This window comes from Carassius gibelio, chromosome B2 (genome assembly GCF_023724105.1).
Source record: "Carassius gibelio isolate Cgi1373 ecotype wild population from Czech Republic chromosome B2, carGib1.2-hapl.c, whole genome shotgun sequence".
NCBI lineage: Eukaryota > Metazoa > Chordata > Actinopteri > Cypriniformes > Cyprinidae > Carassius > Carassius gibelio.
The window spans coordinates 4,484,994-4,512,467 of record NC_068397.1 but is presented as its reverse complement, the minus strand read 5'-3'; the positions used below and the strand labels follow the sequence as shown (position 1 = coordinate 4,512,467).

At 36.2% G+C, this 27,474-nt stretch overlaps 1 protein-coding gene across 12 annotated transcripts in view; it reads right to left on the bottom strand.

Annotated features, from left to right (window-relative positions):
- Positions 1-22,731, bottom strand: part of LOC127950906 (histone-lysine N-methyltransferase 2C) — a 112,803-nt gene extending 90,072 nt beyond the window's left edge. For 10 of the 12 annotated variants that reach the window (XM_052548307.1, XM_052548312.1, XM_052548315.1 and 7 more), the window contains exons 1-2: positions 22,034-22,722; positions 12,795-12,977 (exon numbers count right to left, since the gene is read on the bottom strand). In XM_052548307.1, the coding sequence (XP_052404267.1) occupies positions 12,795-12,976 (182 nt within the window). In that variant the 5' untranslated portion in view covers position 12,977; positions 22,034-22,722. Of the gene's footprint in view, positions 1-12,794; positions 12,978-22,033 lie in introns of all 12 variants that reach the window. The other 2 variants (XM_052548305.1, XM_052548310.1) reach the window with 1 other exon arrangement.
- Between the last annotated feature and the right edge of the window lie 4,743 nt (positions 22,732-27,474).

Sequence of the window (27,474 nt, the reverse complement as noted above, 5' to 3'; positions counted from 1 at the left end):
TTCTTTCAGATAGAGCAGCATTTACTACACAGAGCAGTAGTCAAGAAAAAAAAAATAACCCAGATGATTTTTATTGCGTGATTATGAAATCAACATGACAGCTGTTTGCGTTGCTTCTCAGTGAACTACGGCTCTGTGTAGTAAATTATGCTTCATCTGAAAGCATCTGAAAATACCACATTTAATAACATATTTTTCCTCCAAACTCACTTCATAACGTCAGTCGAGTGTTTAAAATAAATCCTTCTGTGAGATGAAGTGGCTTCTAACACAGAATAAGAACAAAACATATTTCATAGTATTCTAAGCAGTGATAAAGGTATTGCATTATAAATATACTTTATTTTAATTAAAAATATCATAATAACTCTGATAAACCATATACTGTCATAATCGTGTGTTTATTAATTACGTTGTATTAATAAAAGCAGTTAAATCTTCTGTTTATCCAGCTACCACTATAGACACAACCAGCACATCTGGGAATGTTACTGTCAATTCCGTAACCGCCCCTTTTTAGGGAAAAACAAACTAGATTTCCCTTAGACTTCTATAAAATTAGAGGCAAAAAGCAACATCTGCGAGGTGTATTTGGAGTTTCACTGCGACAGTGCCCTCTGGCCTTCGGATGGAGATTTACTGCTGATCACAGAATCGTGCTTCACTGAAAGATACCGTATTTTTCGGACTACAAGTCGCACCTGAGTATAAGTCGCACCAGTCCAAAAATACGTCATGATGAGGAAAAAAACATATATAAGTCGCACTGGACTATAAGTCTCATTTATTTAAAACCAAGAAACAAGAGAAAATATTACCGTCTATAGCCGCGAGCTGCTCGCGGCTGTAGATGGTAATGTTTTCTATTGTTTCATTTCTCTTGATTCATGTCAAATTAATTTTGATAAATAAGTCATACCTGACTATAAGTCGCAGGACCAGCCAAACTCTGAAAAAAAGTGTGACTTATAGTCCGGAAAATAAGGTATGCATGACAATCGCAACTTCTGAAAGTGAAGTGACATTCAGCCAAGTATGGTGACCCATACTCAGAATTTGTGCTCTGCATTTAACCCATCCGAAATGCACACACACAGAGCAGTGAACACACACACACACACACTGTAAACACACACCCGGAGCAGTGGGCAGCCATTTATGCTGCGGCGCCCGGGGAGCAGTTGGGGGTTCGATGCCTTGCTCAAGGGCACCTAAGTCGTGGTATCGAAGGAGGAGAGAGAACTGTACATGCACTCCCCCCACCCACAATTCCGTCCGGCCCGAGACTAGAACCTACAACCCTTCGATTGGGAGTCCAACCCGTGCAGCCCTACACAAAGATTATCATTATTTCTCAATATCTGATTGACAGGGAATCTATTCACCAGAGTTGCTTATGAGAACTTGAGCACCGCCAGTCCTTCCACTATTTTTACTGTTTTCCATGTCTTTTGAAGTGTGCATTGTTCCCTATTTTATGATGTCACTGACTCATGCAGTAAAATCCACCTTTGTTTTCAGAAAGAACAGATAGAAATGCAAATCTCATTACCTTTACTGATTCCAATAAAATATTTTCATGATAGGCTGCCAGACACAGGAGTTTGTCCTCAGAAAGAGTGTGGTCTGAAGCATTTGCCATGGTGCTCATGACGCTCCAGTCTTTCAGAACAAGCAGTACTCATTGCACAGTATGAACATACTACAACAAACTAGAACATACTAACATCTCATGCCTCTCTCTCTGTAAACAGCGGTTACACATCATTAAAAGTGACTAAGATAAATGGGTGGTCCAAAACACTCTCATGGCAATTCGTAACACTTTCAGAACTTTTTGGGTGATTTTGCATGATTTCATTCATACAATCTACTTAACGATTAGTTTTTGGGGTGGAAAAAATGTTTCCATACAAATCACATCGTACAAATTCATACTAAATGCCCACTTTGTAAAAGAGGTTTTCTCATGAGATTGGGTCGGTGGTCCAGTGCCTCAACAGCATCTACAACAGAACAATGGCTCAAATGTAAAGCTGGTTATATATGTTTCTATGTGTTGCTTCCCCAAATCATTTACACTCTGTTAGCACACATACATTCACATTTCCTCTGTGTTTACAGTAACAGTAAAGCTTCCCTATGAGATGTCAAAATATTTGACATCTCATTGGCGGAAGGCAGCTCATTTGGCGGACATCTTGGATTTGACCCACGGCAGCTTTTTTCCAGCCAGGCAAGAAAAGCTGCTATTTATTTGAATGGTAAGACTGAAAGCTCAAGTTTTTCTAGGCTATATTTAAATAATACATTTTACATTAGGATTTAAATTAGGAATTCTTATGCTGTGTTCACACCAAATGTGAATAGAGCGTCTTGCGCGAATGATTTAAATGTTAAGTCAATGTAAAGGCGCGTTTACGCGCGTCTGGAGGTCTCACAGCAAGAATGGGGCGTTAAGCGCGGCGCGGAAGACGCGAATTCGCCTCATTGGTGCTTTTTGGTGCAATTCGCGCAGCGTTAACCAATCAGGAGCCTGCTAGGAGTCACTCTTTCAACAGTATGTTCCTGCAGCCTCCAGTTGTGCAGGAATACCCTTCTCCACCCTTCAACAAGGAGGAACAACTGATGTTGTCAGTGAGCAGTCAACCGGAGCTATATGACAAAAGTTCATATTTCTATAGAGACAGGAATAAAAAGGACCTATATATATATAAAAACATATTAATAGATAAATTGAATAAAGGCCAAAGATAAGAAACGTTTCATTTTAACCCAAACGAATTATATTTTATCTTGAACCACTAAAGAGACATCAGAGCCAGCGGCAAATGTCAGAAGATCTAGCCGAGGTGAGGGTGCTCTCGGCGGATACATGATGACGAAGCTCCCGCTGATCGCATGGAGCTCATCTCCGAGATCGGCGAAACACATTTTTTAAATAGACGCTGTCATTATAAATAAACCGCATATTTGAGTTTAAAACAACTACATTCTTGCCTGAAATACTTTTAAAACTACATTTCATGACACAATAACAGTAATATTTTGAAAATTATCCGAATAAAAATGGCGGTTGAAAATGCTGCGTGAACTCGAATTTGCGTCTGTTGTGAAGTTAATTTCACGCACGAATGAAGCAAATGATCTCAAAATGGTCAAGCGGCAAACTAGACGCGGTAGATGCGAATTCGATGCTCTATTCGCGTTTGGTGTGAACACAGCTTACAGTGGTAACATAAATAGCTTAAATCAGACACCAAAAAAAAAAAAAAGACATTTTTCATGCTTACTGACCTGCATGTGTTGACATGATATTCCTCTAAATATATATGCTAACTGTACAATAAAAATCAGTCATTAAAATGAATACTCATGTCCAAAAGAAGTTCAATAAAAAACGGCCATCCATAAAAATAAAAAAAGTGTCTCACACGGCTACGGGGGGTAAACTAAGGTCTCCTGTAGCGAATCAATGTGTTTTTCTAAGTATCCATATTCTAAACATAATAATCACTTTAATCTAGCATGCGCCAACATTTGTACACAATAGCAGTTCTGGGAGCATGATGTATGAGGTCAGCATTGCGCACGCGCCGGTGAGTCTCGATGTATGAGTCAAAAGAAGCAACGTTTCCTTACTTTAGCTCTTACTTTTAGTCTTCGCTTGGCTAATATCGAAATCCTCCAACATTCTTCTTTAGAAATCCACATTTCGTACATCAAATTAGTGACTGTTGTTTTGTTTTGATCTCTCCCATGCGCTTCTGTATTCGTCACATTCGTCAAGTACATCTTGAGTGAGTCATTGAATCATTCTATCCATAAATTCCATGTGATTTTGTTTATTAGCCCAATATATTTTCTTCAGAATTGTGAGAACTACGAATTCCATTTAAAAAAAAGTGTTAAACTATCTACATTCATGCAGCTCTATTTTGCTCTATTCCAGTTTTTATGCTTTTAGATTGTGTTCCTGTAGCTCAAGCGGTAGAGCATTGCTTAACAAGCGCAAAGTTGGGGGTTCGAATCCCGGGGAACACATGTTAGGAAAAATTGTTAGCCTGAATGCAATTGTAATTCGCTATGGATAAAAAAGCATCTGCTAAATGCATACATTTATTTATTTATTTATTATGCTGCCTGCTGATTTTTGTTCATGGAACTATGCAGCAATTAAATGTTTTGCAAAAAGACACACAAAATAAATATGTTTGAAATCTAAATGTTTGACTTTCTTTTATTCACATTGGAATCGAAATCTATAAGAATCGGAATCAGAATTGGAATCGATAAAATTCCAACGATACCCAACCATAACAAAGAGTTTTGTGATAAATGTTTGACAGCTACGTGGTCAATTTAGTTAACTGAAGATACTTCATTACAGAAACTAGGCTTTTCCAGTCCACCGGTATAAAGCCTGTAACTTGTCAGTTATACCTAGTTTATAGGTATAACTGTGACAAGTTACAGGCTTTATACTGACCAAAAAAAAAACTGTAGTTCAAACTCATATGTGTGAAATTAGTTTGACACTTCCTTTTGGTTATGTTGCTTAATTCGTTGTGGTTATGAACTAACAGAGCTCTGGAGTTTTTCACATTTTGTATGATGCTTTTATCTGACCTCAGAATACTTCTTCTGTTTCCTATAGCCCCTTCAAAAGGCTTTATGATGTAAAATTTGATTCTTATGGATGTTTTTCTTAACCAAATGACACGAGGGTGTAAATCATGGCTTCTAAAGGCCTGTTCACAACAACACGAATGCTCTGGGCATGTGACCAAAAGCACAAATCCTACTGGCTGCCCAGTTTTCTTCGCAGTGTGATGAAAATCCACTCTATAAAAAATCCAAATCTTATTCTCAATCCAAACGTATTCCCAATCCTATAACATACACATATTGTGCAGTCCTATTATCTGCAACACTAATAATACAAAAAAAAAATCCTTTGACCCACTCTTGGTCACAATCCCCCAACTGAGAACAAAAATGCATCCAATACAGCCAAACATCCATTTCTATGCGATTTTCTACACATCCGGCCCACAAATGCGCAGTAAAGATCCACGGCTGTCAGAATCCCGCGGGGGGCTCTTCTTGTCTGATCTATGTATCACTTCATCAGGGTGATAATTGTCAGGCATTCAAATTAAAGTCTCACAGTTTGAAGACAGAGGAAGAACGGCAAGCAGAGTTGAAAGGGAAGCTTGCCCCTCTTTGGGGCTGGAGTGAGGAGGGAGTGTGAGGGATGGATGGGTAATTACCAGTGCCACTGGAGAGAGAAATCGCAGTCTGTCCCATGCCAAAAATGACTCCTCCCTGCAAATGACTTCCTATACCAGACAGTTAACAAGGCTGAACGCTGACAAAGGGGCGGAGGGATTTCACCCTAGAGGTTACAGACACAAATGGAGCAAAATCTTCAGAACCACAGACCACATGTCTGGGTTTAAGGAGCTAGTTAAAATTAGCAGTTGAAGTAAGTTGAACAAGGTTTTTTTTTTATATATATTTTTTTCATTTATATATATATATATATATATATATACACACACACACACACACACACACACACACACTCACAAACATAAATAAAATATAGGATCACAGTGTAGCCCTCAAAAATGAATTAATTGTCATTTTTAATATTTATCTATCTTTGCCACTATCATTTAAAATATAATACAATTTAGCATGATCCATTTTTTTTACAATGTATTTTAATAAGTACAGGTCACGGGTATGTTGTTACATTATAACATTAATATACATGTGACATATATATATATATATATATATATATATATATATATATATATATATATATATATATATATATATATATATGTGTGTGTGTGTGTGTGTGTGTGTGTGTGTGTGTTATATGTTATTTCAATAACATAATATATATAAACATGTTATTTCACTCATATTGTGACCTTGTACTTTCACAAAAGTTATTTTAAGCATTGAAGTAGACACATGACTTGCATTTAATATGCTTTCTATGTAATATGCAATCAAAATAATCCCTTTATCATGAGGACAAACGTATATTTAAAAACAAAATGCTTTATATAGTTTCACCGTTGAAACTTTATTGACTGTAATATGGCCAGCCATTTGCATGAGCCTATAGGAGTAAGTAAACAAAGCTTATCGCCACTAGAGCCTGAGCTCAATGTGTCTAGTTCAAATGACACTCATCAGGGGACAAAGGCATTTGTAAGTTGAGCACCAAGGTAGCCAGTAACATATTCCTTTGTGATTTCAAAAGGAAATCATTTAGTACACATATAACACAAACATGCTAATTTAGCACACCCCTGTGCCACACAATGAAGCTAATATTGCTCTGACAGGTCATTAATCTATCATTCATAATGCACTTTAGGATGGATTTGTTTGGTCCAGGTACCTTTAGAGTAAATCATCAGCTATTCAAATGGGTTGGATGGAGGCACCACAGAGATGAACCATGTTAACGCCCAAACCCAAGACGATTCCGTAGTAGACAGAGAATTAAATATGCATCACGATTCCCAGACAGCCAAACATAAACTCTGTCTGGATGAAGAAACGTGAAAATGGCCTACTTATGAATGGTCTTTATGGATGTAAATGAACAAACGGACCAATATTTGAATAGCTTTCCCTTTGGATCAAACAGTAAAGCACCACAGTCAGTTCCCAAGGAATGCATGAACTGATTAAATCTGGACTAATACAATGTAAGCTGCTTTGGATAAAAGCATCTGCAAAATGCATTTATTTAAAAATGTGATATTCATTTACAGCCAACATTAAAAATGCCATTCGCAAACCAATTTACTTCCATAATGGGATTTAGTGAAACAGCATTCAATGAGAAAAAACTGAATATGGCATCATGACAATTCTAATAACTGATTTAAATGACTTTAAATACTAAACATTGGTCTCATTCAAGAATAACATCATAGCCGGACAGCTATGATGTCATCTAGCCTCCACCTGCAACTGCCAGTAATGTTTCACTACGTAATGCTGACGTCGTTTGTTTTAAATCCCTGTGTTGGCTCTGGACAGCATGAAATGTCACAGGTGCAATAAAAATCATCATGCAGTACACACATTTGAAGTTATATTTGTGCATTAATACATAGGTACTGGTCTATGTGTGTGGAAAATGAAAATAGGAGAACACAGTAATGCACGGTCCATTTAGGCGTGCTCGGCACCCAACCCCCAAGCCCAGAGACCTATAACTTATCCCCATGATCCCACCATACAGAGAGAGAGAGACAGAGGGGAAAAAAACTGCTTTAGAAAGTAGAGCCAATGCAGGATTACAGTATAAACTCTGGAGTGGAGTTTTATGGAATGGATTTAAAACATGATGCAAACAGACCCAATGGTTTCCTTCAAAAACATGGGACTAAATTCAATAAAACCCTTAGAGATCCACTAAACTGACTAAAGCAAGCAACAAAAGGGACTGTAAAACAATAAACTAAAGAATTCCTTTTGGTCGCCAAGGCAAGCAGTATTATTGCTATTATTAACAATTAAGGATTTCAACCAACATATAATACTGAATATTAAATGTGTAATCTTTCCCACACTGTTTGTGATACAGACTTGGATGACACCTCAAACCATGTGGCTTGTTGAGGAGAGGAATGCCATTATTTTTCTAAGTGTTGGCGGATGATAAGATGGGTGAAAAACCTCCAGACTTACACTGAATGGAATCTTATACTTGGGCTTGGATCTGTTGTCATGGGCTAATAAGAAACCACAACACTGTGAAGAAACAGCCTCATATTACCTTAGCAACCACATAGCATTCACACACAGCACCCTAGCTTAGGGGTTAATTTCATAGTGACTTTAATTTTTGTTGGAAATTGAAACCAGATTTATTGATTTATTTTGCATTATAAAGTCTATTAAGTTTTAAAATGAATGCTTTACAAATGTTTTCTTCTTGTAAACATAAGAATTTATGACATTCAGGTCACTGAGATATGGTATTCTGTAAAAACACTTTGAAGAAATGTGTTAAATGTCGCATATGCAAAACAAAAATAAATATTTACAGATACTTTTATTCAACCATTTATTTTATGTAATAATTCTACAAAAATTTTTGGAATATGTAATTTTATGGTACTATTATGAACCCTTTAGAGATAAAGAATATACAAAGATGTCCCTTTATACCGCTAAATATACACTTTTTGCTATTGTTTTGAAAGCAGTGTTAATTTTGACACGAAATTTTAATTTAGTTTTAGTCTTAGTCTTTTGACTATAATTATTTTTAGTTTTAGTCAAGTTTTAGTCATCTGATTTGTTTTAATTTTAGTCTTATTTTAGTCGACTAAAATTGCTTGGTATTTTAGTCGACTAAAATTGCTTGGTATTTTAGTCGACTAAAATTGCTTGGTATTTTAGTCGACTAAAATAAGACTAAAATCAATAACAGATTTACTAGACAATTTTTTACAGCTGGTATAGGAAACAAACTTAACCAAAATATATAAAACACAAATTCAACTTTATTTCAACACAACTGTGTCTTTATTTAGATTCAAAAGCTTTTATGCAGGCACAAACACTGTCATGATAATGTAAACAATAACTAGCTGCCAATTGACCATCAATAAAAGAAAAATAACGTTAGGTCCAGGACCTTAAAGCTTACAGCTGAGCTGAACAATAAGTGAATACATTTAAAGTAAATATTTAATAAGTTGGCAGCTAGGTGGATAAAAAAAAGTAACAAGATTTTATAAGGTATTCATTTGTCTAGCAATATTGTATGTTTTAAATACTACAATAGATTCTGAATAGATCTGCTAGATTTGTATGTATAATGATAGGATGTGAACATTCATGTTTCACATGACTAATATAGAAATATTTGTGATATTGTCAACAAGTAGAACATTATAAAATATACTAAACATTAGTATTAATCAAATGTATTTATCATGATATTACGTATTAGTATTGTGCTCTCATCTAACTTGAAGAAGGGGCTATTTTACAGTACTTTTCAGTTCGTAATATTTAATGCTACAACATCTACGCACTGCAGTCTTCCAATTTTGCTTAGCTCAATAAACAAAAGAACATCGTTGTAAAATTACATTTGAGAAAATGTCCGGGTGGCTCGTCTGTAAATGTCTTTTCAAATTGGTTGTGTTCTTGCCACGAATGAGCGCTCCGCGTGCTTTACGCTTTGTTTTGTTTTGTTCGTTGTCAAACGTGAAGTGAGCTGTGGACATTTTGTCGCTCTTTTAGACATCACCTCTTCGAATGCCGTCTTCCCGGGAGCTCATTTAAAAACTGAAAACCTTCGCTTCACGTCTCAATAAGTCAGGCTCGGATTGGTTCTCTTCTCTCATGCAGTCTGTTCCGTTTTGCCGGTTCTTTTGTTCATTCCTCGCATCTCTCCCGTCTGCTGATTTGATTTTCGTCACAGTCTATTTTCGTCTCGTCCTTTATTCGTTGACGATAATGTCAATCAATTTAGTCATAGTTTTAGTCTCCATCAGTGCCTTCTATTTTAGTTTTCGTTTCGTTTTCGTCCGCAAAAATATATTCGTGACGAAAATAATGACGAAAATATTTAGTCAACGAAATTAACACTGTTTGAAAGTGTAGTAATTTCAGTAGTAGGCACTCTTGGGCAGTTCTTCTATTGAAGAATATGGATTTTGTGAGATCTATTATATGAAGAGATTAAGTTTTCCTTCCTCTTTGGAGTTTTACAAGCTGTTCGTGAATAGAAAATATCCTTAAAGTTGCAAAGACTAAAGTCTCAAATCCAAAGAGATCTTCTTTATAAAAGTTAAGACTTATCCACAGCCTCCTAAAAACCATTTTATTTAAACACGGCCCCACTTGTCAACGTCACTATGTGGGACGATCTGCATAACACAGCCCGACTGAAAACGAACTCTGGAGCGGTTCGATTGTAGTGAGAAAGCAATCCGATCCACCAAACCAGGCTATTTCACAATGCATAATGGGTAATTGAAAACTGTTGTAGTTCCATCAAAGCTGGTTGGTTCCATCCTGACGGATGACATCTATGAGCGTAATTCCGGAAAATAAATGGTGGGGAGTTTGACCAATGAGAGGACAGTTTGTACGTTACTTAAGCCCCTTTCATACTGCACGTCGGACCCGCAGTATTTCCGAAACAGCCTTCTGTGTGAAAGCAACCACTTCCCGGGATTGATTACCGCATTGAACCCGGGTCGGGGGGCTAGTAACATTGTGGGGTTCGACCCGGGACGAGCGCCGTGTGAACAAAAGCCAAATCTAATTCCGTGTCGAAGTGATGACGCGTGTTATCGTGCGACTTTTTTACCGGCTGTTTTGAAGGAAGATCAACGTTCGCGACGAAAACATATGTGCAAACTGTAATGAAGCAGAGATCAGTTAGTTCCTCACTTTCCGCGCTGACGCCGAGATCGTTTGCTTGCTTCAGTGAAAGTATAACGTGCCTAACGTTTTCGACTCGTACATTACACGTCATGCGCTGATGTCACGTGTCGTTACGAGATCTTCAAGGGTTGTGTGTGAAAGCACGCACATATACCGGGTCATCACTGGCAGTGTGAAAGTGCAAAATCTAGCGACCCGGGAACAATTGCAGGAACACTTTACCTGTGTATTTGCCGGAATGGCAGTGTGAAAGGGGCTTTGTATTAACAATTTTGATTGGTTTAGAGACCTTGCCGTGTGAAAGCGAACCGCACCAAGAATAAAAAGCAACATTTTAATCACTTTAATCCCTGTTTCGGAAAAAAAGCAATCAATCTACAGGTGTGAAAGCACCCTAAGTTGTATTTCAACACTGATACAGAACAGTTCAAATATTCGAGAGTGTGCAGCGCATTTTATGGAGGACTGTTTTCTGTGAGAGTAGCCTACAATGCCATCTGTGCACAAAGGCTGTTTCTATAAAAAAGGGCAATTCCAACTTTGCAAGGACAGTCTGACGCTTTTGACTCACAGCCTGTAAGTATGTTTTTATATTTAAAGAATTTGCCACTGACTATTCAAATTAGAGATTAGCGCTTGGTGTTTGTCCTTTTTCAGATCACAAATGCAGACATGGTTTTATGTTTATGCACCGCGATATGCAATGCAATGCATAAAAAGACAGGTAAAGTCATTATAATTAGTAATTAAGCCTCCACTGGATGAAAAAAATGCCTCGTTTGTAATGGTTTTATTGGTTTTGTCTGGTCATCCCAGGACACACAGCATCACAGTATGGTAAGGGGCGTAACATTTCCGTCCCACGCTTGAGGCATTCGGTCAATCATAATGCACTGGATACCTGGCCAATCAGAGCACACCTCGCTTTTCAGAATGATGAGCTTTGAAAACTTTCAGATAGACAGGGCATTGAGGAGCAACAATGATGTACAGTAAGAAAATAATGTGTTTTTTTTTTTACGTTAAATCACATAAACACATTGCACTACACCAAATACACAAAATAATGTTCTTTTTAGCAATGTCATATGACCCCTTTAATGAAAAGCACCTTGCACCAGACCGTTCCTAGTTGCAGAGACTACTATCACACCTTACACACTCATAGTAAGCTCCTAAGCTGGCAAAGGCACCTGCGCTTTTCACTTCAAAGACTCCTATGTAATTAATCCCCTCAGGAAAAATACCAAGCACCTCCCCTCCATTTAGATGGTTATCCAAGTCAAGAAAGATGCACATACTCTTCTAAAATGCAGATGTGAAACAGAGGAAGTCTGCCAGGACTACCATTCAATAACTGCCCCTGTACATCCAATGGCTTTTGGTGAGCCTGAAGTCCCTCCCTGGTTTATGCTGCCAGTCAGGTCAACTCTAAGCAGGTACTTCTCTTTAGAGAAACCGTAATGTGTTCTATGGGTAAATAGCCTAAGGGCTCAGAGGGGTTAATTGAACGCACTGCCATTCAAAGCTGCCTGCCAGAGAGAAATATCAGAGCTGTGTTCATGAAGCTAAACTAGTCAAATACATAGCTTGTCGCATAGGAGGAAAGCTTATCATTAGTCTATGAATCCAATTTTTGCATCATGTCAACAGTGGATATGAGAGGTGCATCAAAGCTAGAATGTTCTCAGTATAAATCAACAAAGATTGAAAGTGTCCACATTGAACCCTGTTTCACTTTCTATTTGCGATGTGCTGCACTGCTAACCCTTCCACATTATTTTTAGCATGTAATTTAAAAATAAATACTAAAACTAAAATCGGTTTGAAGGCTACAAGTGAAATTAGGCATCACAGCAGTATGAAAAATGGGTATTAATGGTGTTTTTAAAGGAAAAATACAAAATGAAATATCAATTTTTTCATTTAAAACTAACTTGCTTTATTCTAGTACATAATACCCACTTTTCTGTTGGAACATGTTGGAACAAATAATATAGTTATAAACAAAACTGTTTCGAATTCAAAAACAACCCACCAATGGACAGCAATGAGCCTCCATTTCAAAATAAAATGGGACACAAAGTTGCTGAAGATTAACCACAAACTCGCAACCAGCTGGTGAACATTTTGACATGACACGCAGCTTTAATGTCATCAGTGTTGACATCCTTAAGTTTACCATGCTTCCAGTATAAACACAGAGTTTTACCAACAGGTTAAATTTCATAAGATCATACTATTCTTCACTTATAGGACCAATGATCTTCATTTTCTGAAGACATTTAGACTTTCAATTTACATCAGTAATGACAGCAATTCAGAAGTTTAATTGAACTTACTTCTTTCTCTGTCTGGGCACAGCTGGAAGCGGTGTTGCCGTGGATAACGCGTCCTTACGAGGGCGGCCCCGGGGCCGCTTATCTGTGGGGGCCGGACTTCCAGTGGGAGTGGCCCCAGAGCTGCTATGAGATGGCGAGGGTCCTTTGTCAGAGGGGTCTAGACTTTTCTCCTCTGATGACATTCTGTGAGAATAATTATGTAATATATTAGAAGAAATATATAATATATATATATGTTAATATATAATGTTATATAATCCAGAGATCGTTCTAATATGCCAATTTGCTGATTATCAATATTTTTATCGTATTTATACTTTTTTTGGTTTTGTTTTCTTTAATGAGTAGAAAGATCAAAAGACTAGTATTTATCTGACATGAAAAGCTTTTGTAACATTAGACACTATTCCATTCAAAGCTTGGAAACAGTATGATTTATTTTATTTTTCCTTTTATGGAGATTATAGAAATTCATCTTTTTGTTTAGAGAGTATGCTTCAAATTATTCAAACCTGAGGATAAAGACATTTATAATGTTACAAGATATTTCTATTTCAGATAAATGCGGTTCTTACTAACTTTCTATTCAACAAAGAAACCTGAAAAATTATACTCAGCTGTCTTTTAATACATTTTTGAGTAGCAAATCAGAATTTTAGAATGATTTCTGAAGAATCATGTGATTGGAGTAATAATGCAAAAAAATATAGTTTTGAAACCAAAGGAATAAATTACATTTTAAAATATTTTCAAATAAAATAAAAACTTATTTTAAATAGTAAAAATATTTCAAAATGTTACTGTTTTTGCTATATTTTGGACCCAATAAATGCAGACTTGGTTAGCAGAAAATAATTCTTTAGAAACATTACAAATCTTACTGTTCAAAAACTTTTGGCTGGTAGTATATATTAACGTAGTATGAATATTTTTTGACAGTGTTTACATTTCTTGTTTGTATGAAGGCTAAATACTTTACTTTTTCAATATTTTCCCCCTCTAAAATATTATATGGTTTTACAGTATATGAGGTGTCAAAGACATGGCAAATAAATTTTCCATAAGTTTGTATGCACAGACGTCGATTGTGTTCTTGCCAGTTTTTACAAGGCTTTTTTTTTATAGTGTTCATATCAATATCGGAATTATATGGTATCGACCAAAATATTAAGAAAAAATATTGTTATATAAATTTTGTCCATACCGTCCAGCTCTAGCTTTTTTTACAAAACGCTACATTTCCAGAAAAACTTTCCAACACATTTCCCAAGTTTTCCCAGCTTTGCAGCAGTTTTTCACCTTTAAAACACAACATTCACCAACCAGCGAAGCTTTAATTCTGATTGTATTAAACACTGGTAATGCTAGAGGAGAAAATACTCCCTTATCTTAAATTTTTAAGAATAGTTTTATAAACTATCATTTATTAAGTATGATTTGCCTTTAATATGGGGTCCAACTTGCAAACGAACAACCATGAAAATGAATAAAAACAAGTGTTAGCACACTTCATTAATTTCAATAAAAGCAATCCTAACAATGCTGATTGCTTATTGGTTGCATTAGATATCAGAGCAAAAAAGAAACACTTTCGCTACACATATTACTCTCAATTTAAATCATTATCAGTTGTGTGATTTTCAAATCATCTTGACTTATAAACACAGCATGAAAGACATGGGCCTCCATGCTCCAATTTAAAGTAAACTCAACACAGTTGTAGATGACAAATCAGGGTATCTTCCGTCCATTCCAAATCCGTTTCAAATTAAAAAACAGAAAACGAAAAACTCAAGAGGATTCAAGTGAGAGAACATGAATTAAATAACGAGAAATGGAAAGATGGCTCGTTTATTCGTTATTCCATCTAGGTTAACAAACGGAAAATTAGTTTTTGACTTGATTTCTCATTTTGTCGTTTTGGGTTTAAAAAACGGCTTATGGCTTCAATATTTCATTCGCACTTGTGGGCGGAACTGAAACGCTCCTTTCATCTGATTGGTCGGATCGCTCCGCCTTCAACTCGATCTTACATTCTTTCAGAATAAGAGTCTTATAAGAGTAGTGTCTAGAAACCACCGCTCACTGTTAATTAACATAATATTTGAGTCAGATGTTGCTGCGCACATAATTCGTGCTGCTGTGACTTGCAAGTCACGCCTTTAAATTATTTCTAGGTTATAGTATTGTATGAATATTGTCCCACTGTAAATACAGTGCAAATAGTTTTGTCTCCTTGGATAAAAGTGAAGAGGAAATAAAAATCAATAATAGACTGAACAGTTCCATGATAATATGTCTGTAACATTTACCACTCTCATCTTTTAAGTCAAAAGGCACTAGGTAGGTGTGTGTGACATTAATAATTAATTGGGAAAATTACTATAGTTAAATTTATGAAATATATTAGCAATATTCGTTTTATTACATACTAAATTGAATGGTTTTTCTTTTAGTCTTCTTTGTTGGCCTTGAGAAAGCCAACGTATATTTGAACATTATTATAATTTATTATGAGAGTAATTGACAACGACTAAAATTTTAATGTTTCACCAAATTTCCTTCTCAAAAAATCCTAGTGACTTTCATAATCTGAGCAATGAAGGTCTTACACTTAATGTCCACTAGAGGGGGAGACAGGATTTCTATTTACGTAAAATGGCAAATAAATACATTAATTTCATGTGTACTACCATGAATATGCCATATTTGTGTACAAGAATAAACTTCACACTTCAAGCTGTACTTTAAAACTTCCCATTCTGGCTTTTTCAACCTACCTCCAAATGTATTTTAATATATTTTTTATTCACACTGGTTTATTCATTTAATGTTTGTCCATCTAGAACTTTTATTTTTCATGAGCTGTACATTTTAAGATGTACTCAGTGTTGATAAATCACATGCACTGAATGTAAATGCTAATGTCAGGACTCTCAGTCCTCCTCTTGGATGGCCAGTGTCCTGCAAAGTTTAGCTACCCCAAATAAACACACCTAAGCTAAGCAAGGTCTTCAGGATCAGTAGCAATGTCCAAGCAAGTGTGTTGGAACTGAACTCTGCAGAACATGGTTCTCCCGGTTCAGGACTGGGTTTTAAATCTATAAATGAATTTGTACAGTTGGGTGTCTGCATGCAGAGGTGTACTTCAGTAAGTACAATGTAAACTGTAATCTATAAAGACAAATCTTCAGATAAGCATTAAGGCCACTGCCTTGAGGTCTCCATCCATTGGTCAAAACAGACCTCGCACCCCACCACACTCCTGCTAGCTGTCAACATTAATTGCGGCTGGTGCCAAATAAAAATTATTATGTATCCCTTGTGCATTGTTCAAATTCACTACCCTTTCGTTATGTTCGGGATGAAAACATTCACTCAATTAAACTGCTATAAGCATTAGATAAAAAAATTTTCCCCTAATTTATTGTTGGTGGATGTTTTTTTTTCACTGACTTCCATTATAATTACATTTTTGATTGCAAAGCCATGAAACATAATCATGCATTCTTGATTGTTTGTGGTTTTCCCTGTTGGGAAGAGGTAAAATTTGTTATTTTTTACAGTTGATCACTAGGTGGGACCATCAACCCTTTAGATAGGCCTGTGCAAAAAAAAGCTTAGTTTCTGACTTGTATATAGAGTTATGTGGAGTATAACAGTAAATTATATTGTGTGTATGTGTGTAGGAGAGAGAGAGAGAGAGAGAGAGAGACTTTTGCGCACTTACCTTGATGTATTTGAGAAAATCTAAATGTACACCTCAGCTCTCAGAACTACATGGAGTAAACAAAAGTGTATTTATGCACCTGCTGCCTTTTAATGGTGGTGATAAGTATAGACTAAACAAAAACAGTACATGGATTTAAACACTTGCATGCCATCCTTCTGGTCATTTGATGGTGAGAAGAGCAGCAAGCAATACGAGAAAGGGCTTGACTTGAACCAGAGTTTTAGAAATGATTATGCAGCTTGACCCCTCCAGCGAGTTGCTGCTTATTTGAAGTTGGTATTGCATTTTGGTCCATAATCAATTATGTTCAAAGTAGTTTTTTTTTAATAAGATTTAAAGGTTTTAAACTGGCTTCACCATCAAGAAAAGACAAGTATTTCACACATAGGCCCTCCGTTCTTTTCACCATCAAAAGTCAGCAGGTGCATAAACACACTTCTTTTTTTTATTGTTTAGTCCATGTAGTTCTGAGAGCATGAGGTGCATATTTGGATTTTTTCAGATACATCAAGCTAAGTAAACAAAGGTCTCTCCCACACTCTCTCTCTCTCTCTCTCTCTCTCTCTCTCTCTCAAACACACACACACACACACACACACACACACACACTATAATTTGCTGTTAAACTCCATATAACTCTACATACAGGCCAGAAACTAAGCCTTTTTTTTTGCACAGGCCTAAAGGGTTAATGGTCCCACCTAGTGATCAACTGTAAAAATAACAAATGTTACCTCTTCCCAACAGGGAAAACCACCAACAATCAAGAGTGCATGATTATATGGTGTCATGGCTTTGCAATCAAAAAATGTTGGTATAATGGAAGTCAATGGGACAAAAACAGCCACCAACAATAAATGAGGGAGAAAAAATTAAAATCTAATGCTGCACAAAACTAACAATACATCAAAGCTAATCTACAGTTACTAATCTTTGACATGCCCAAGACTGTCATAAAAGGTAAAAAAAAATATCCAGTCCAAAATTACTTTTTATATTGAAAATATGTCATTTTGTGTGTGTTTTTTCTTCCCAAATCAGTGACATAATTTATGAACTTGGTAATTAAAGAGTTAAAATCTTGGATTTTTTTTTTTAAACATTTGGTGGTTTGATCAGGACTGAGGGTGATTAATAGATTTATGCAAAAAAAAAAAAAAAAAAATCTTTATCTGAGGACATTTTTACAGCATTTTAATTTAGTGGGTGTTTTATCCCAAACATAACAAAAGGTTAGTGAATTTACCCACAGTATACTGTTGAGTTTTTGAAAAATTTCAAGCATTTTCCCAAAATAAGTGTCAAAATAAGATTTGTCACCAATCATTCCATTAGCTGCAACACAGAGAAAGTTGTGGCCAAAATAAGACTCAACTTTACCCCCTAGTGGACGAAAACGTCCCTAACAACGCATATGGGGTATTATGTAACAGCAAGTCATTTGTGCAAGTACATTTGACTTGCAGTTTTTCCAAAACTTAATCATTTTTATTTGGTACCAGCTGCAGTAGTTAATGTTGTTTTATATTATACAGCTATCATTGAGCTAAGGTATATCCCCCTACCACACCATCTATCATTGAAGAACCTGTGTTACACAGATATGGCATATTCATGGTAGTACACATGAAATTCATGTATTTATCTGTCATTTAAACTTACATAAACAGAAATCCTGTCTCCCCCTCTAGTGGACCTTAAGTGTAAGACCTTCATCGCTCAGATAATGAAAGTCACTAGGATTTTTTGAGAATAAAAAAGTCTGACCAGTTACAGCAACGAGTCAAACGAGTCTGAAGATCTGAGCTGAATTTGGTGAAACAATAAAATTTTAGTCGTTGTCAATTACTCTCATAATAAATGATAATAATGTTCAAATATATGTTGGCTTTCTCAAGGCCAACAAAGACGACTAAAAGAGAAACATCATTCAATTTTGTCTGTAATAAAACTAATAATTCTAATTTATTTAATAAATGTAACTATATTAATTTCCACAATTAATTATTAATGTCACACACACCTACCTAGTGCCATTAGACTTAAAAGATGAGAGTGGTAAATGTTACAGACATATTATCATGGAAATGTTCAGTCTATTATTGATTTTTATTTCCACTTCACTTTTATCCAAGGAGACAGAACTATTTGCACTGTATTTACAGTGGGACAATATTCATACAATAGTATAACCTAGAAATAATTTAAAGGGGTGACTTGCAAGTCGCAACAACGCGAATTATGTGTCTACATCTGGTTTCAGATATTGCTCTTGTAAGACTCTTATTCTGAAAGACTGAGGAGCCCGAGTTGAAGGCGGAGCGATCCGACCAATCAGATGAAAGGAGCGTTTCAGCTCCGCCCACAAGTGCGAATGAAATATTGAAGCCATAAGCCGTTTTTTAATCCCCAAACGACAAAATGAGAAATCAAGTCAAAAACTCATTTTCCGTTTGTTAACCTAGATGGAATAACGAATAAACGAGCCATCTTTCCATTTCTCGTTATTTAATTCATGTTCTCTCATTTGAATCCTCTTGAGTTTTTCGTTTTCTGTTTTTTAATTTGAAACGGATTTGGAATGGACGGAAGATACCCTGATTATGACAGAGCAAGTTTTGGTCATGTGTTTGTACTCTTTCTCAAAGTTTGTGCATATCATTAGTCGCTGCTCTGCTGGTTTCCCGGTGCTGACCCTTGCGCCTGCTCTGTGTGGTGCTTCTGCCAACCTGTCCACTCAGCTGACAAGGCACACTGCCAACGGGATGCTGTCTTTTCCGGGAACTACGTGGGATCCCTCCCTGGGCTGCTCTCATTGTATCCTGCCTTGAGTAAACAATTAGACCTCACATGGTTGAGTCAAGCCTTTACTGAGGCTGTGTGTACTGCCATTAGTGTGTACATACATATTGTCTGTGTCAGCCGTTTAAAGACCTCATGAAATGGCTTGGTGAATGCATTTTACTTTCATGTTGATTTCCTACTGAAACAGGAAGCTGGGGGAGGATAAATTGAAGAAACTGTCTCCTATTTTAAAACAGCCAGTAGGCCTTAGTTTGCATCACAGATGAGACGCACGAGTTGCTACATGCTATTGCTAATAAAAATGCTTGTTGGAGATGTGTCGGTGCTGCACAGACCGATTGGCGTATGACATCAACGTACCATGAGAGTGATTGGAGAGCAGACGACTCTTTATGCTCTTGTGGTACTTTGATGCCATACACCAATTAGCCTCTGCAACGCCGATAAAACTCGAAAAAGCCCAAATGTGATATTGGGAGATGGACATTGTCTTTCTAGAGAGCACTTGATTGGATAAACCATAAAGTCCGCATGAACTGGAAGTTGCTGCCGACTTTATTTCAGAGTTAATGACGTATTTCCAGCTGAAACTGAATATTGAGAAGAGGGCATCGTTTTATTTTCTCCTCTCTGTCTCTCACTCATAGCAATCTAATGGTTGAAGGGGTCTTCTTAAGGATATTCTGCCCAAGCCATCTAACTGATGTCATCAGAGTAGGAATGCCACTCCAGAGCGGAAGCAAATGTTCAGGTTTTATTATTAAAGATTACCAGAACAAATAGTTTTATCCAGTGGATTAATTTGCATGGATTAATCGTTCACATCAAGACTTGCAATGTGTGCTGCCAATAAAGTCCATTTTTATTTCATGCCGACTTTAAGTGCAGGATGATGCATCAATTTGCTCAGTCCATTTTCAGAAAAAAAAAGCTGTTTATTTTGGTCAACCAAGAGTAAATGAAATACAAGCTAAGAGTCATCAAAACTCCAAGTCTGATTTCATGTCTTTAACAGAATACAAAATATCAGCATATGGACCTTAAGTGTAACAACAATGGTTTAAAGGTGTCTTTTAAAATTGCCCTAATTCATCTACTGAGCCCATAGCAATCATCAGCCCATAGTTAACATCTGTATCAACCTTGCAAAGGATTTCCAATTCTCTCACGAGGTATTATTACATAAAAAAGACTAAATAAGTTACATGAAATAAAAAGTTAAAGGTAACAAAATGACACAGGCCTTTGAATCTTCCCTCTCTTCACTCATTTAAACAGCAGTACAGATCGATGCTGCTTCATAATTATTAATTTCTTCGGATTCATTTTACAACACAATTAGCAAATGTTGTATCACTAAATGCAATTTAAAGATTTCAGGACATTGTCCATAAACAGGTCTTCTAACTCACAACATGGTAGCAGCACCAGCTATTGTGTTCACATGGGCATTATATTTGTGTTTTAACTGCATTAATGTTTATTTGCGATCTACATTTGATACTGTTGCTATTATGCACCTGAATTTACGACTTGGTTCAATGACAAGCTACATTAACTGTATAAAACCATCCATACTGTAAAAATTTGTTTGCATAATATAGCATAAAATGTACTTGATGTGTAACTGAAATTATTAAATTCAAGTAACAAGTTGTTTAATAATCAAATCAACCTGACTACATTAACTTATACCAACAATAGTAATTCTGAGCTTAAGCTCAATTTAAATGATAGAAAAAAAGACCTATCCATCCATGTGTGTAGAGTTGTATCTTTAATGTCTCTATCTATCTATCTATCTATCTATCTATGCAATGATGAAGGAACATTCAATCAGCCATATATACAAGACTTCTTTTGAAGTTACTAGAGAGTGGGTCGACCAAATGCACGAATACTTCTGAACACTGTACTTGAAATGCATATCTCTCAAAAAGATGTACTGAAAATGATTTGATATCACAACACATGCAGGAACCAGAGGGACAGCCTTAGTGAAACAACAGAAGCACACAAAGCAAGTGCTTCTTCACATGAGGGGGCATGTCCAGCTTTTTGCCTTTGTTCAGTTGTCTCCAGAGCTTTGTGTTTCAGAGCCTTACGTACACAGGGAGCCAATAATACCATCATGCCATGAAATAGTCCAACGTTTTCCAAACTTAATACTTTTTATAAAAAGGAAAAAACACGAACAAGCCGGCTAATTTAAAGGAGAGAGACGTATTTGAACTCTTTAGGGAGTCTAAAGGCTAAACCTACCTGCACGCAAAGTATCGCTGTTGTCCAAAGATGCAACATTTATGATGATAATCACGTTCAAAGTGATGTCAACTTAGATGAGACGGTGTAAGAGTGGAAATATGACTGTACATGCACAAGAAAGGATATAAGTGGATACAGTAGAGGCCTTGCAGCCCGGCTGATTAACTTGGAAACGTTACTCAAGCCTGGAGTCGCCTATCCAAGCAGGAATCAAATAACGGCCCAGTAAAGGCAGTGGACAGTAAAGATGCAGGGCGTTTCTAAACGTATTTGGACGGTTTTATAGCAAACAAGGAGGTTAGCGAGAATTTAAGATTAATAAAAGCTGCACACTCGGGTCGAAATGAAGTGGAGAAAGGCGACAGAAACGACAAAAGCGCTCGCAAACGATGACGAGAAACAAACACAACACACTCGTCGATCGATATTTACTTACCTCTTCGACCCTAGCAATTTTTATTTATTTCCTTCATGACAAGAACCGTCATATACGTGACATATAGTACTTTTGTTATGTGTTTGTGGCGCTGGGGGGGTTGGGGAGGAATACGCCACTATTCCTCAGGAAAATAAGCCAGCGTGACAAAGCGATATCTTCCGCGATACTGTATTCCAGTAAAATCCACTTTTAGATCCAGAAAACCTACAATGTTTAATCCATAGGCAGAAAGCATCCGCTTTCGTTCGGTTTGAACGGATCACTTTTCTTTATTCCGCTTCATCCCACATCGCCAAATCCTCGCGGGTTACATCCCTCATCCGAAAACAAGCCATAACGACCGCTATCTGAGCTCCTGCGAGGCGATGACAGGAGCCGAGCCCTGGCAACATTCAGGGAAACACAGCCCAAAATGTCCTCGAATGAGGGAAAACCGAAAGCGGATTTCGCTTTCAAGATTTCAATCCTGACGATTTCGATCAGCTCGCGGAGCAAGCTGCAATTTCGAGCAATACTTTATTAACGCTAAACACCTCGAGATGATCTCCTTGCCTGGGTATTCACAATTTGTACACGCAAAAAAACGATTATTCGACGCGACTGTAGAGCGGAGAATGACGTAAAACGTTAAATTTCTGCATTAGTACAAATATTAAAGTTGTAGCTCTGACTCCATGGTAGCCATATTTGAGTGTAACCGAATCACGCCCTGCGAGCGACACCATGATAAATAGTGCCACGACATTAAACACGGCACTCAGAGGAACGACAGCCTCTCACATAGATGTGTATGTCGTTATCCTTCATAATAACACTATAATGCGTTTTTTAATCACATTTTGGAGGTTTAACAAACGCCAGTGCAAAATAAAAATAATATAAACTGACCCTGCGGAGTGATATGTTGGAGCGCTCAGCAGGTGAGGCGACGACTTTTTTTCCACGCACAGAATTTCTGCAAAACGCGGAACGGAGTCTTGTTTAAGAACCGATTGACCGGACTCCAGTCTCCATCCAGGCCATGAGGTCATGTGGTTGTGTTCCATTGAATTGGGATGTAATTGGTGTTTTTTTAAAAGAACATTATGAAAATGTGTTTTACACGATGCATTTCTGTTGAATAGGCTACATTATACTTGGCCTAGCCTACTACAGATCAATTTAGATATTACAATATAATTAGTCTGCAGTTTCAATATTGGCTCCCATAGATGTGTATCAAATAAAATAGGCTTGTTTCAGTTATATCTTCTCAAGGCGAGTTGTCACAAGTGCTGTTCTGTAGCCTACAAGTTGTCAGCAATGGCTCTGCATGTTGGTTTTAAAAATCTAGTTTAAAACCTTTCTAAATTAAAATACATTTTTATTGATGTTCTAATTCAAACATATTATTCTATAACTGTTTACTCGTGCTCTTTCATATCATTCTGATTTTCATGGCTGTTTTATTATTTACATTTAGCACAAAAGCTGAGACATTTTAAATTGTTCACATTATTTTTTGGCAGTGAACACGTTTTAAAGGCAAGACATTAATACTTTAAAAGACAAAAATAAATCTGTAATGAAAAATACTCACTTGAGTAAAAGTATGACAACAATCCCTGTGTAATTCTAAATCTTAAACGTTTTAAATAGGCTATCATTTGATGTTTCAAAACAATTAAACCACTGTGAAGACTAAGCACAAGTCAGGAGATACATATAAATGCATTTTAAATGGTGACTAAAAAAGAAGCTAGTGGACATTTTGAATGTGCAAGTCAGTGTTTACTGTAAAACTGGTCATAATTAGCTATGACAACAACATCAGAAACATTCCAGGCTGAAAAAGAGCAAAAACACTCCATTAAATCGTTTAAAGTTTTTTTAAAAAAATTTTTTAATTATTATTCTCGTTTATAACCGGTTATTATTTTATCTTGCCTCTTCACAATTACTGTATGTGTCTGAGTGTGGATTTTGGTTCAGTGGTGACCTTATCTCAAACTGAATTACAGTTATATTACAACCAAACAGACCATTTCTCCATTTCTTTTCATATAAACACATTGTACAGGTTACAAAACTACAGTGTTGGGAAGGTTACTTAGTAGGACTACAAGTTACCCTATTAAAATGTAATAAGTAGTGTAACTATTTCAGTTTTATCGATTACATTTAACTGATTACATTTGATTACTTTTCTAAATTTCTAAGGAATGTTTTTTTAAAACTGCTAATTGTTTTCAAACATTTAAAGCAGGCAGGGTTAACCTTACAATATTCCTCCACACTAATTACTGTCAGCCTTTCAAAATCCTTCATCACTTGAATTGAGATTATAATAATTAAAATTTTAAAGCAAAGCCACCACAAAATCATACTTTCTACTTAGTGATCCTTCTGATCGTCAATACAGATTTAAAATCATAACAAGAAATAGTAAATATTAATACAAGAGTCACATGTGACCCCCTTTGTAATCATTAACATTTTCATAAGTAACTGTAATTGAATTACTCATTTTGTCCTTGTAACTGTAATGGACTACTTACAAGTAACACCGCTACATGTAATTCTTTAAAAATGTATACTATAATGGAGGTTAGTTTACAGACACTTGAAATAAAACAGATAACTATAGGCTATATATCTAATATAGGTCAAAGTTATACTGTAAAATATGTAAAAGTATTAAAAATATTATTTAAAATATGTAAAAGTTTTTTATTTTTTTTTTATTTTTTATTTTGCAGTTATTACTATCTTGCTTGGCTAGGGGGCAGTGTGACACTTCATACCATTTCTTCAGAGAGTGATAGATGTTCTCAGAGATATGTATTTTTGTATTAGGTAAGTGACATAGGGTGCAGTAGTATAAGATTTTAATCCAACCCTGTAAAAATAAAGAGAGTTTTGATTAGCAGTTCAAATAAAATTATCTTTATTTCTAACCAGTTTTTTTTATAATTTATAAATACTTTCTCCATTTAGCAAATCTAATATATTCATTTATCCAGTTCTAATTTTACACGGACAAGCCAGCATTAATTTCATTGGTGTATTCTGCAGTGGCCGAAGTTAGTGCAAGACATATGAAATATAAAAAATAGCCAATGATCATGTTAACGTACACTTTTGCCAATCAGTCAGAGGGCAAGTGATGTTGGAGGACAAATCTCAATCTTGACCATTTTATTAGACAAACTTTTGTATAAGCGTATACATGCAAGAGTAGTCATCAGTATTCTTGGTCTGTTTTCCACACACCAGTGTACAAACACACCTTCAGCTGGTCTGTGGACAAAAGAGAGGAAAGAGACGTCAGTCCAAGAGCACTGAGAGACTGTGGACGCAGTTCAAACAAGATGCTTTCATGCTTTTTGAGGAATATAGCGTCTATGTTTCCTGTGTCAGTGAGACAAATAAAGCACACTTTTGCATTAATCTACACCTGTCTGCTGTCTTCATGTGTGTAGTACAAACAGTTTGCCAAACCAATTGCAGTTTATAAATATAAATGAAATAATGTAGATCAAGACAATATGAAACATTATAGATAAAAAAAAAACATGTATGGAAAGACATCAGCACATTCCAAAAATAATCTCACAAGCTCACAATCTTAACAACGTTGGAATTTAAGGTTAAATTCATAAAAGATGGGGAAATTTGATTAATTTGTTTAACTACTGCAGGTTTTCATCATTTGCATTCACTACGCACTTTGAAAAAAATATTCTTATGCAAAAGACTAGTGAAAGATTACTGCTGTCTTGTATCTTCACATATCACAGTATGCGCATACTCTATACTAGCAGACTTTCAGAGACAAGGATTTTCTTCACAGTATACAAATGCTTTGAATTGTTGGTATTTAGATGTTCCTACCTACTGTGAACAGGACCACAGGAACCCATTGTTTCTATTCAGAAGTTGTTAATACCTAAGATTTGCACATTACATATTCAGATTATGTGTGAATAGACCTAAGACTGTCCTTTTTTAGATTTAGTCCACTTTTAGGTGTACACACTAGAATATTGACAACCTCAAAGCGAACCAAATACAAGCCGAGAAGTTTGATTTGATAGGGTCTTTAACTGTTTTAGGAGACCCTTTATGATGTCAGAAGTCTAGATAACTCAGGTAGAAGTGCCAGTCAGTCTGTGAGGATGAAGTCAATGCTTATCATCAAACAGCAGGAGGCAGAAGATGCTCTAAAACTGGGGTTTCCATCCCTAACTTCTCAGCTTATATGTGAAGCCAGTTCAGCAGACATGACAGACCCGTTTAAAGGGTAATTACTGTATTTAATTACTTAAGCAAAAAGATAAGGCCTCAAAAGAGCTAGAGTTGAACTCTAAAGTCCTTTCAAGACATACATTAGACTTCAAGTGGCAACCATACAGTTCTAATAAGGTTCTAAATGCCACTAATGGTGTCCTCGGATATATTTGTAAAAAAAATAAAAATAATAATAAATAAATAATAATTTCAAATGAACAATACAGTTGTCTGTATAAACAAAGAGATCAATTAAGATATTTAATGACACCCCCAAAATAACATATATGAATGCTTTAGTGTCTGATAACCTTGGGTTGCTCAAGTCTTAAGATAAAAACATGATTGCTAAAGGCACAAATGAGCGCTTTGGTACAAAGAGTGAAGGGGATCGATAACTTGTTATGATGAAATTTGAAGGCTGTACTTTCACATGCATTCAGACAGACCCTGGAAGCCCCTCCCTGTGTTGAGCCAGCTTAAACACAAAAGGAGATCTAGGTCCATCTATTGAATGGGCTCAACTCTGTCACAAAATCTCTCTGTTCAGCCCAGTGCTTTAAACCTGATGAGACTTCCCACCGAGAGAAGACTGAAAGAATGAATAATCAAGGTGCAGCTGTTTAGACGGTTTCATGTATGAACAAACATTGGTCTGAGACTTGAAAAGCACAGTTTTTAATCATGAAAATGTTTTGTTCATTCTGTGCAACTCTTTCACAAGAATTTATTTTATTTTTTAATTTAAGGATTATGTCATCAACAAAGCACCTAAATAGTTCACATTATAGAATAGAGGATCTTAAACTTTTTATTTTTATTTTTGTTAAATTTATAGGTTTACGTATGTAAAGGATTTGCTACTGATGATTCAAAAGAGAGTTTTGAGCAGTGTAGAGTAGTACTTGTTGTTTGTCATTTCTCTGATCACAAATGCAGACATGGTTTTATGTTTACGTGTAAAAAAATGCGTAAAAACAGTATAAGTCATTATAATCGCACATGTAGACATGGACAATACCAGACAAAGGAACTCAATCTTGGAAAACTATTTAAACACAACAGGATAATGGGAAGACAAGACGGGGGGGGGGGGGGGGGGGGGGCTTTCTCCATAGGGTTTTAGGCATATATGAAATTTCAAACCATATAAATACTTCTTTTTGATT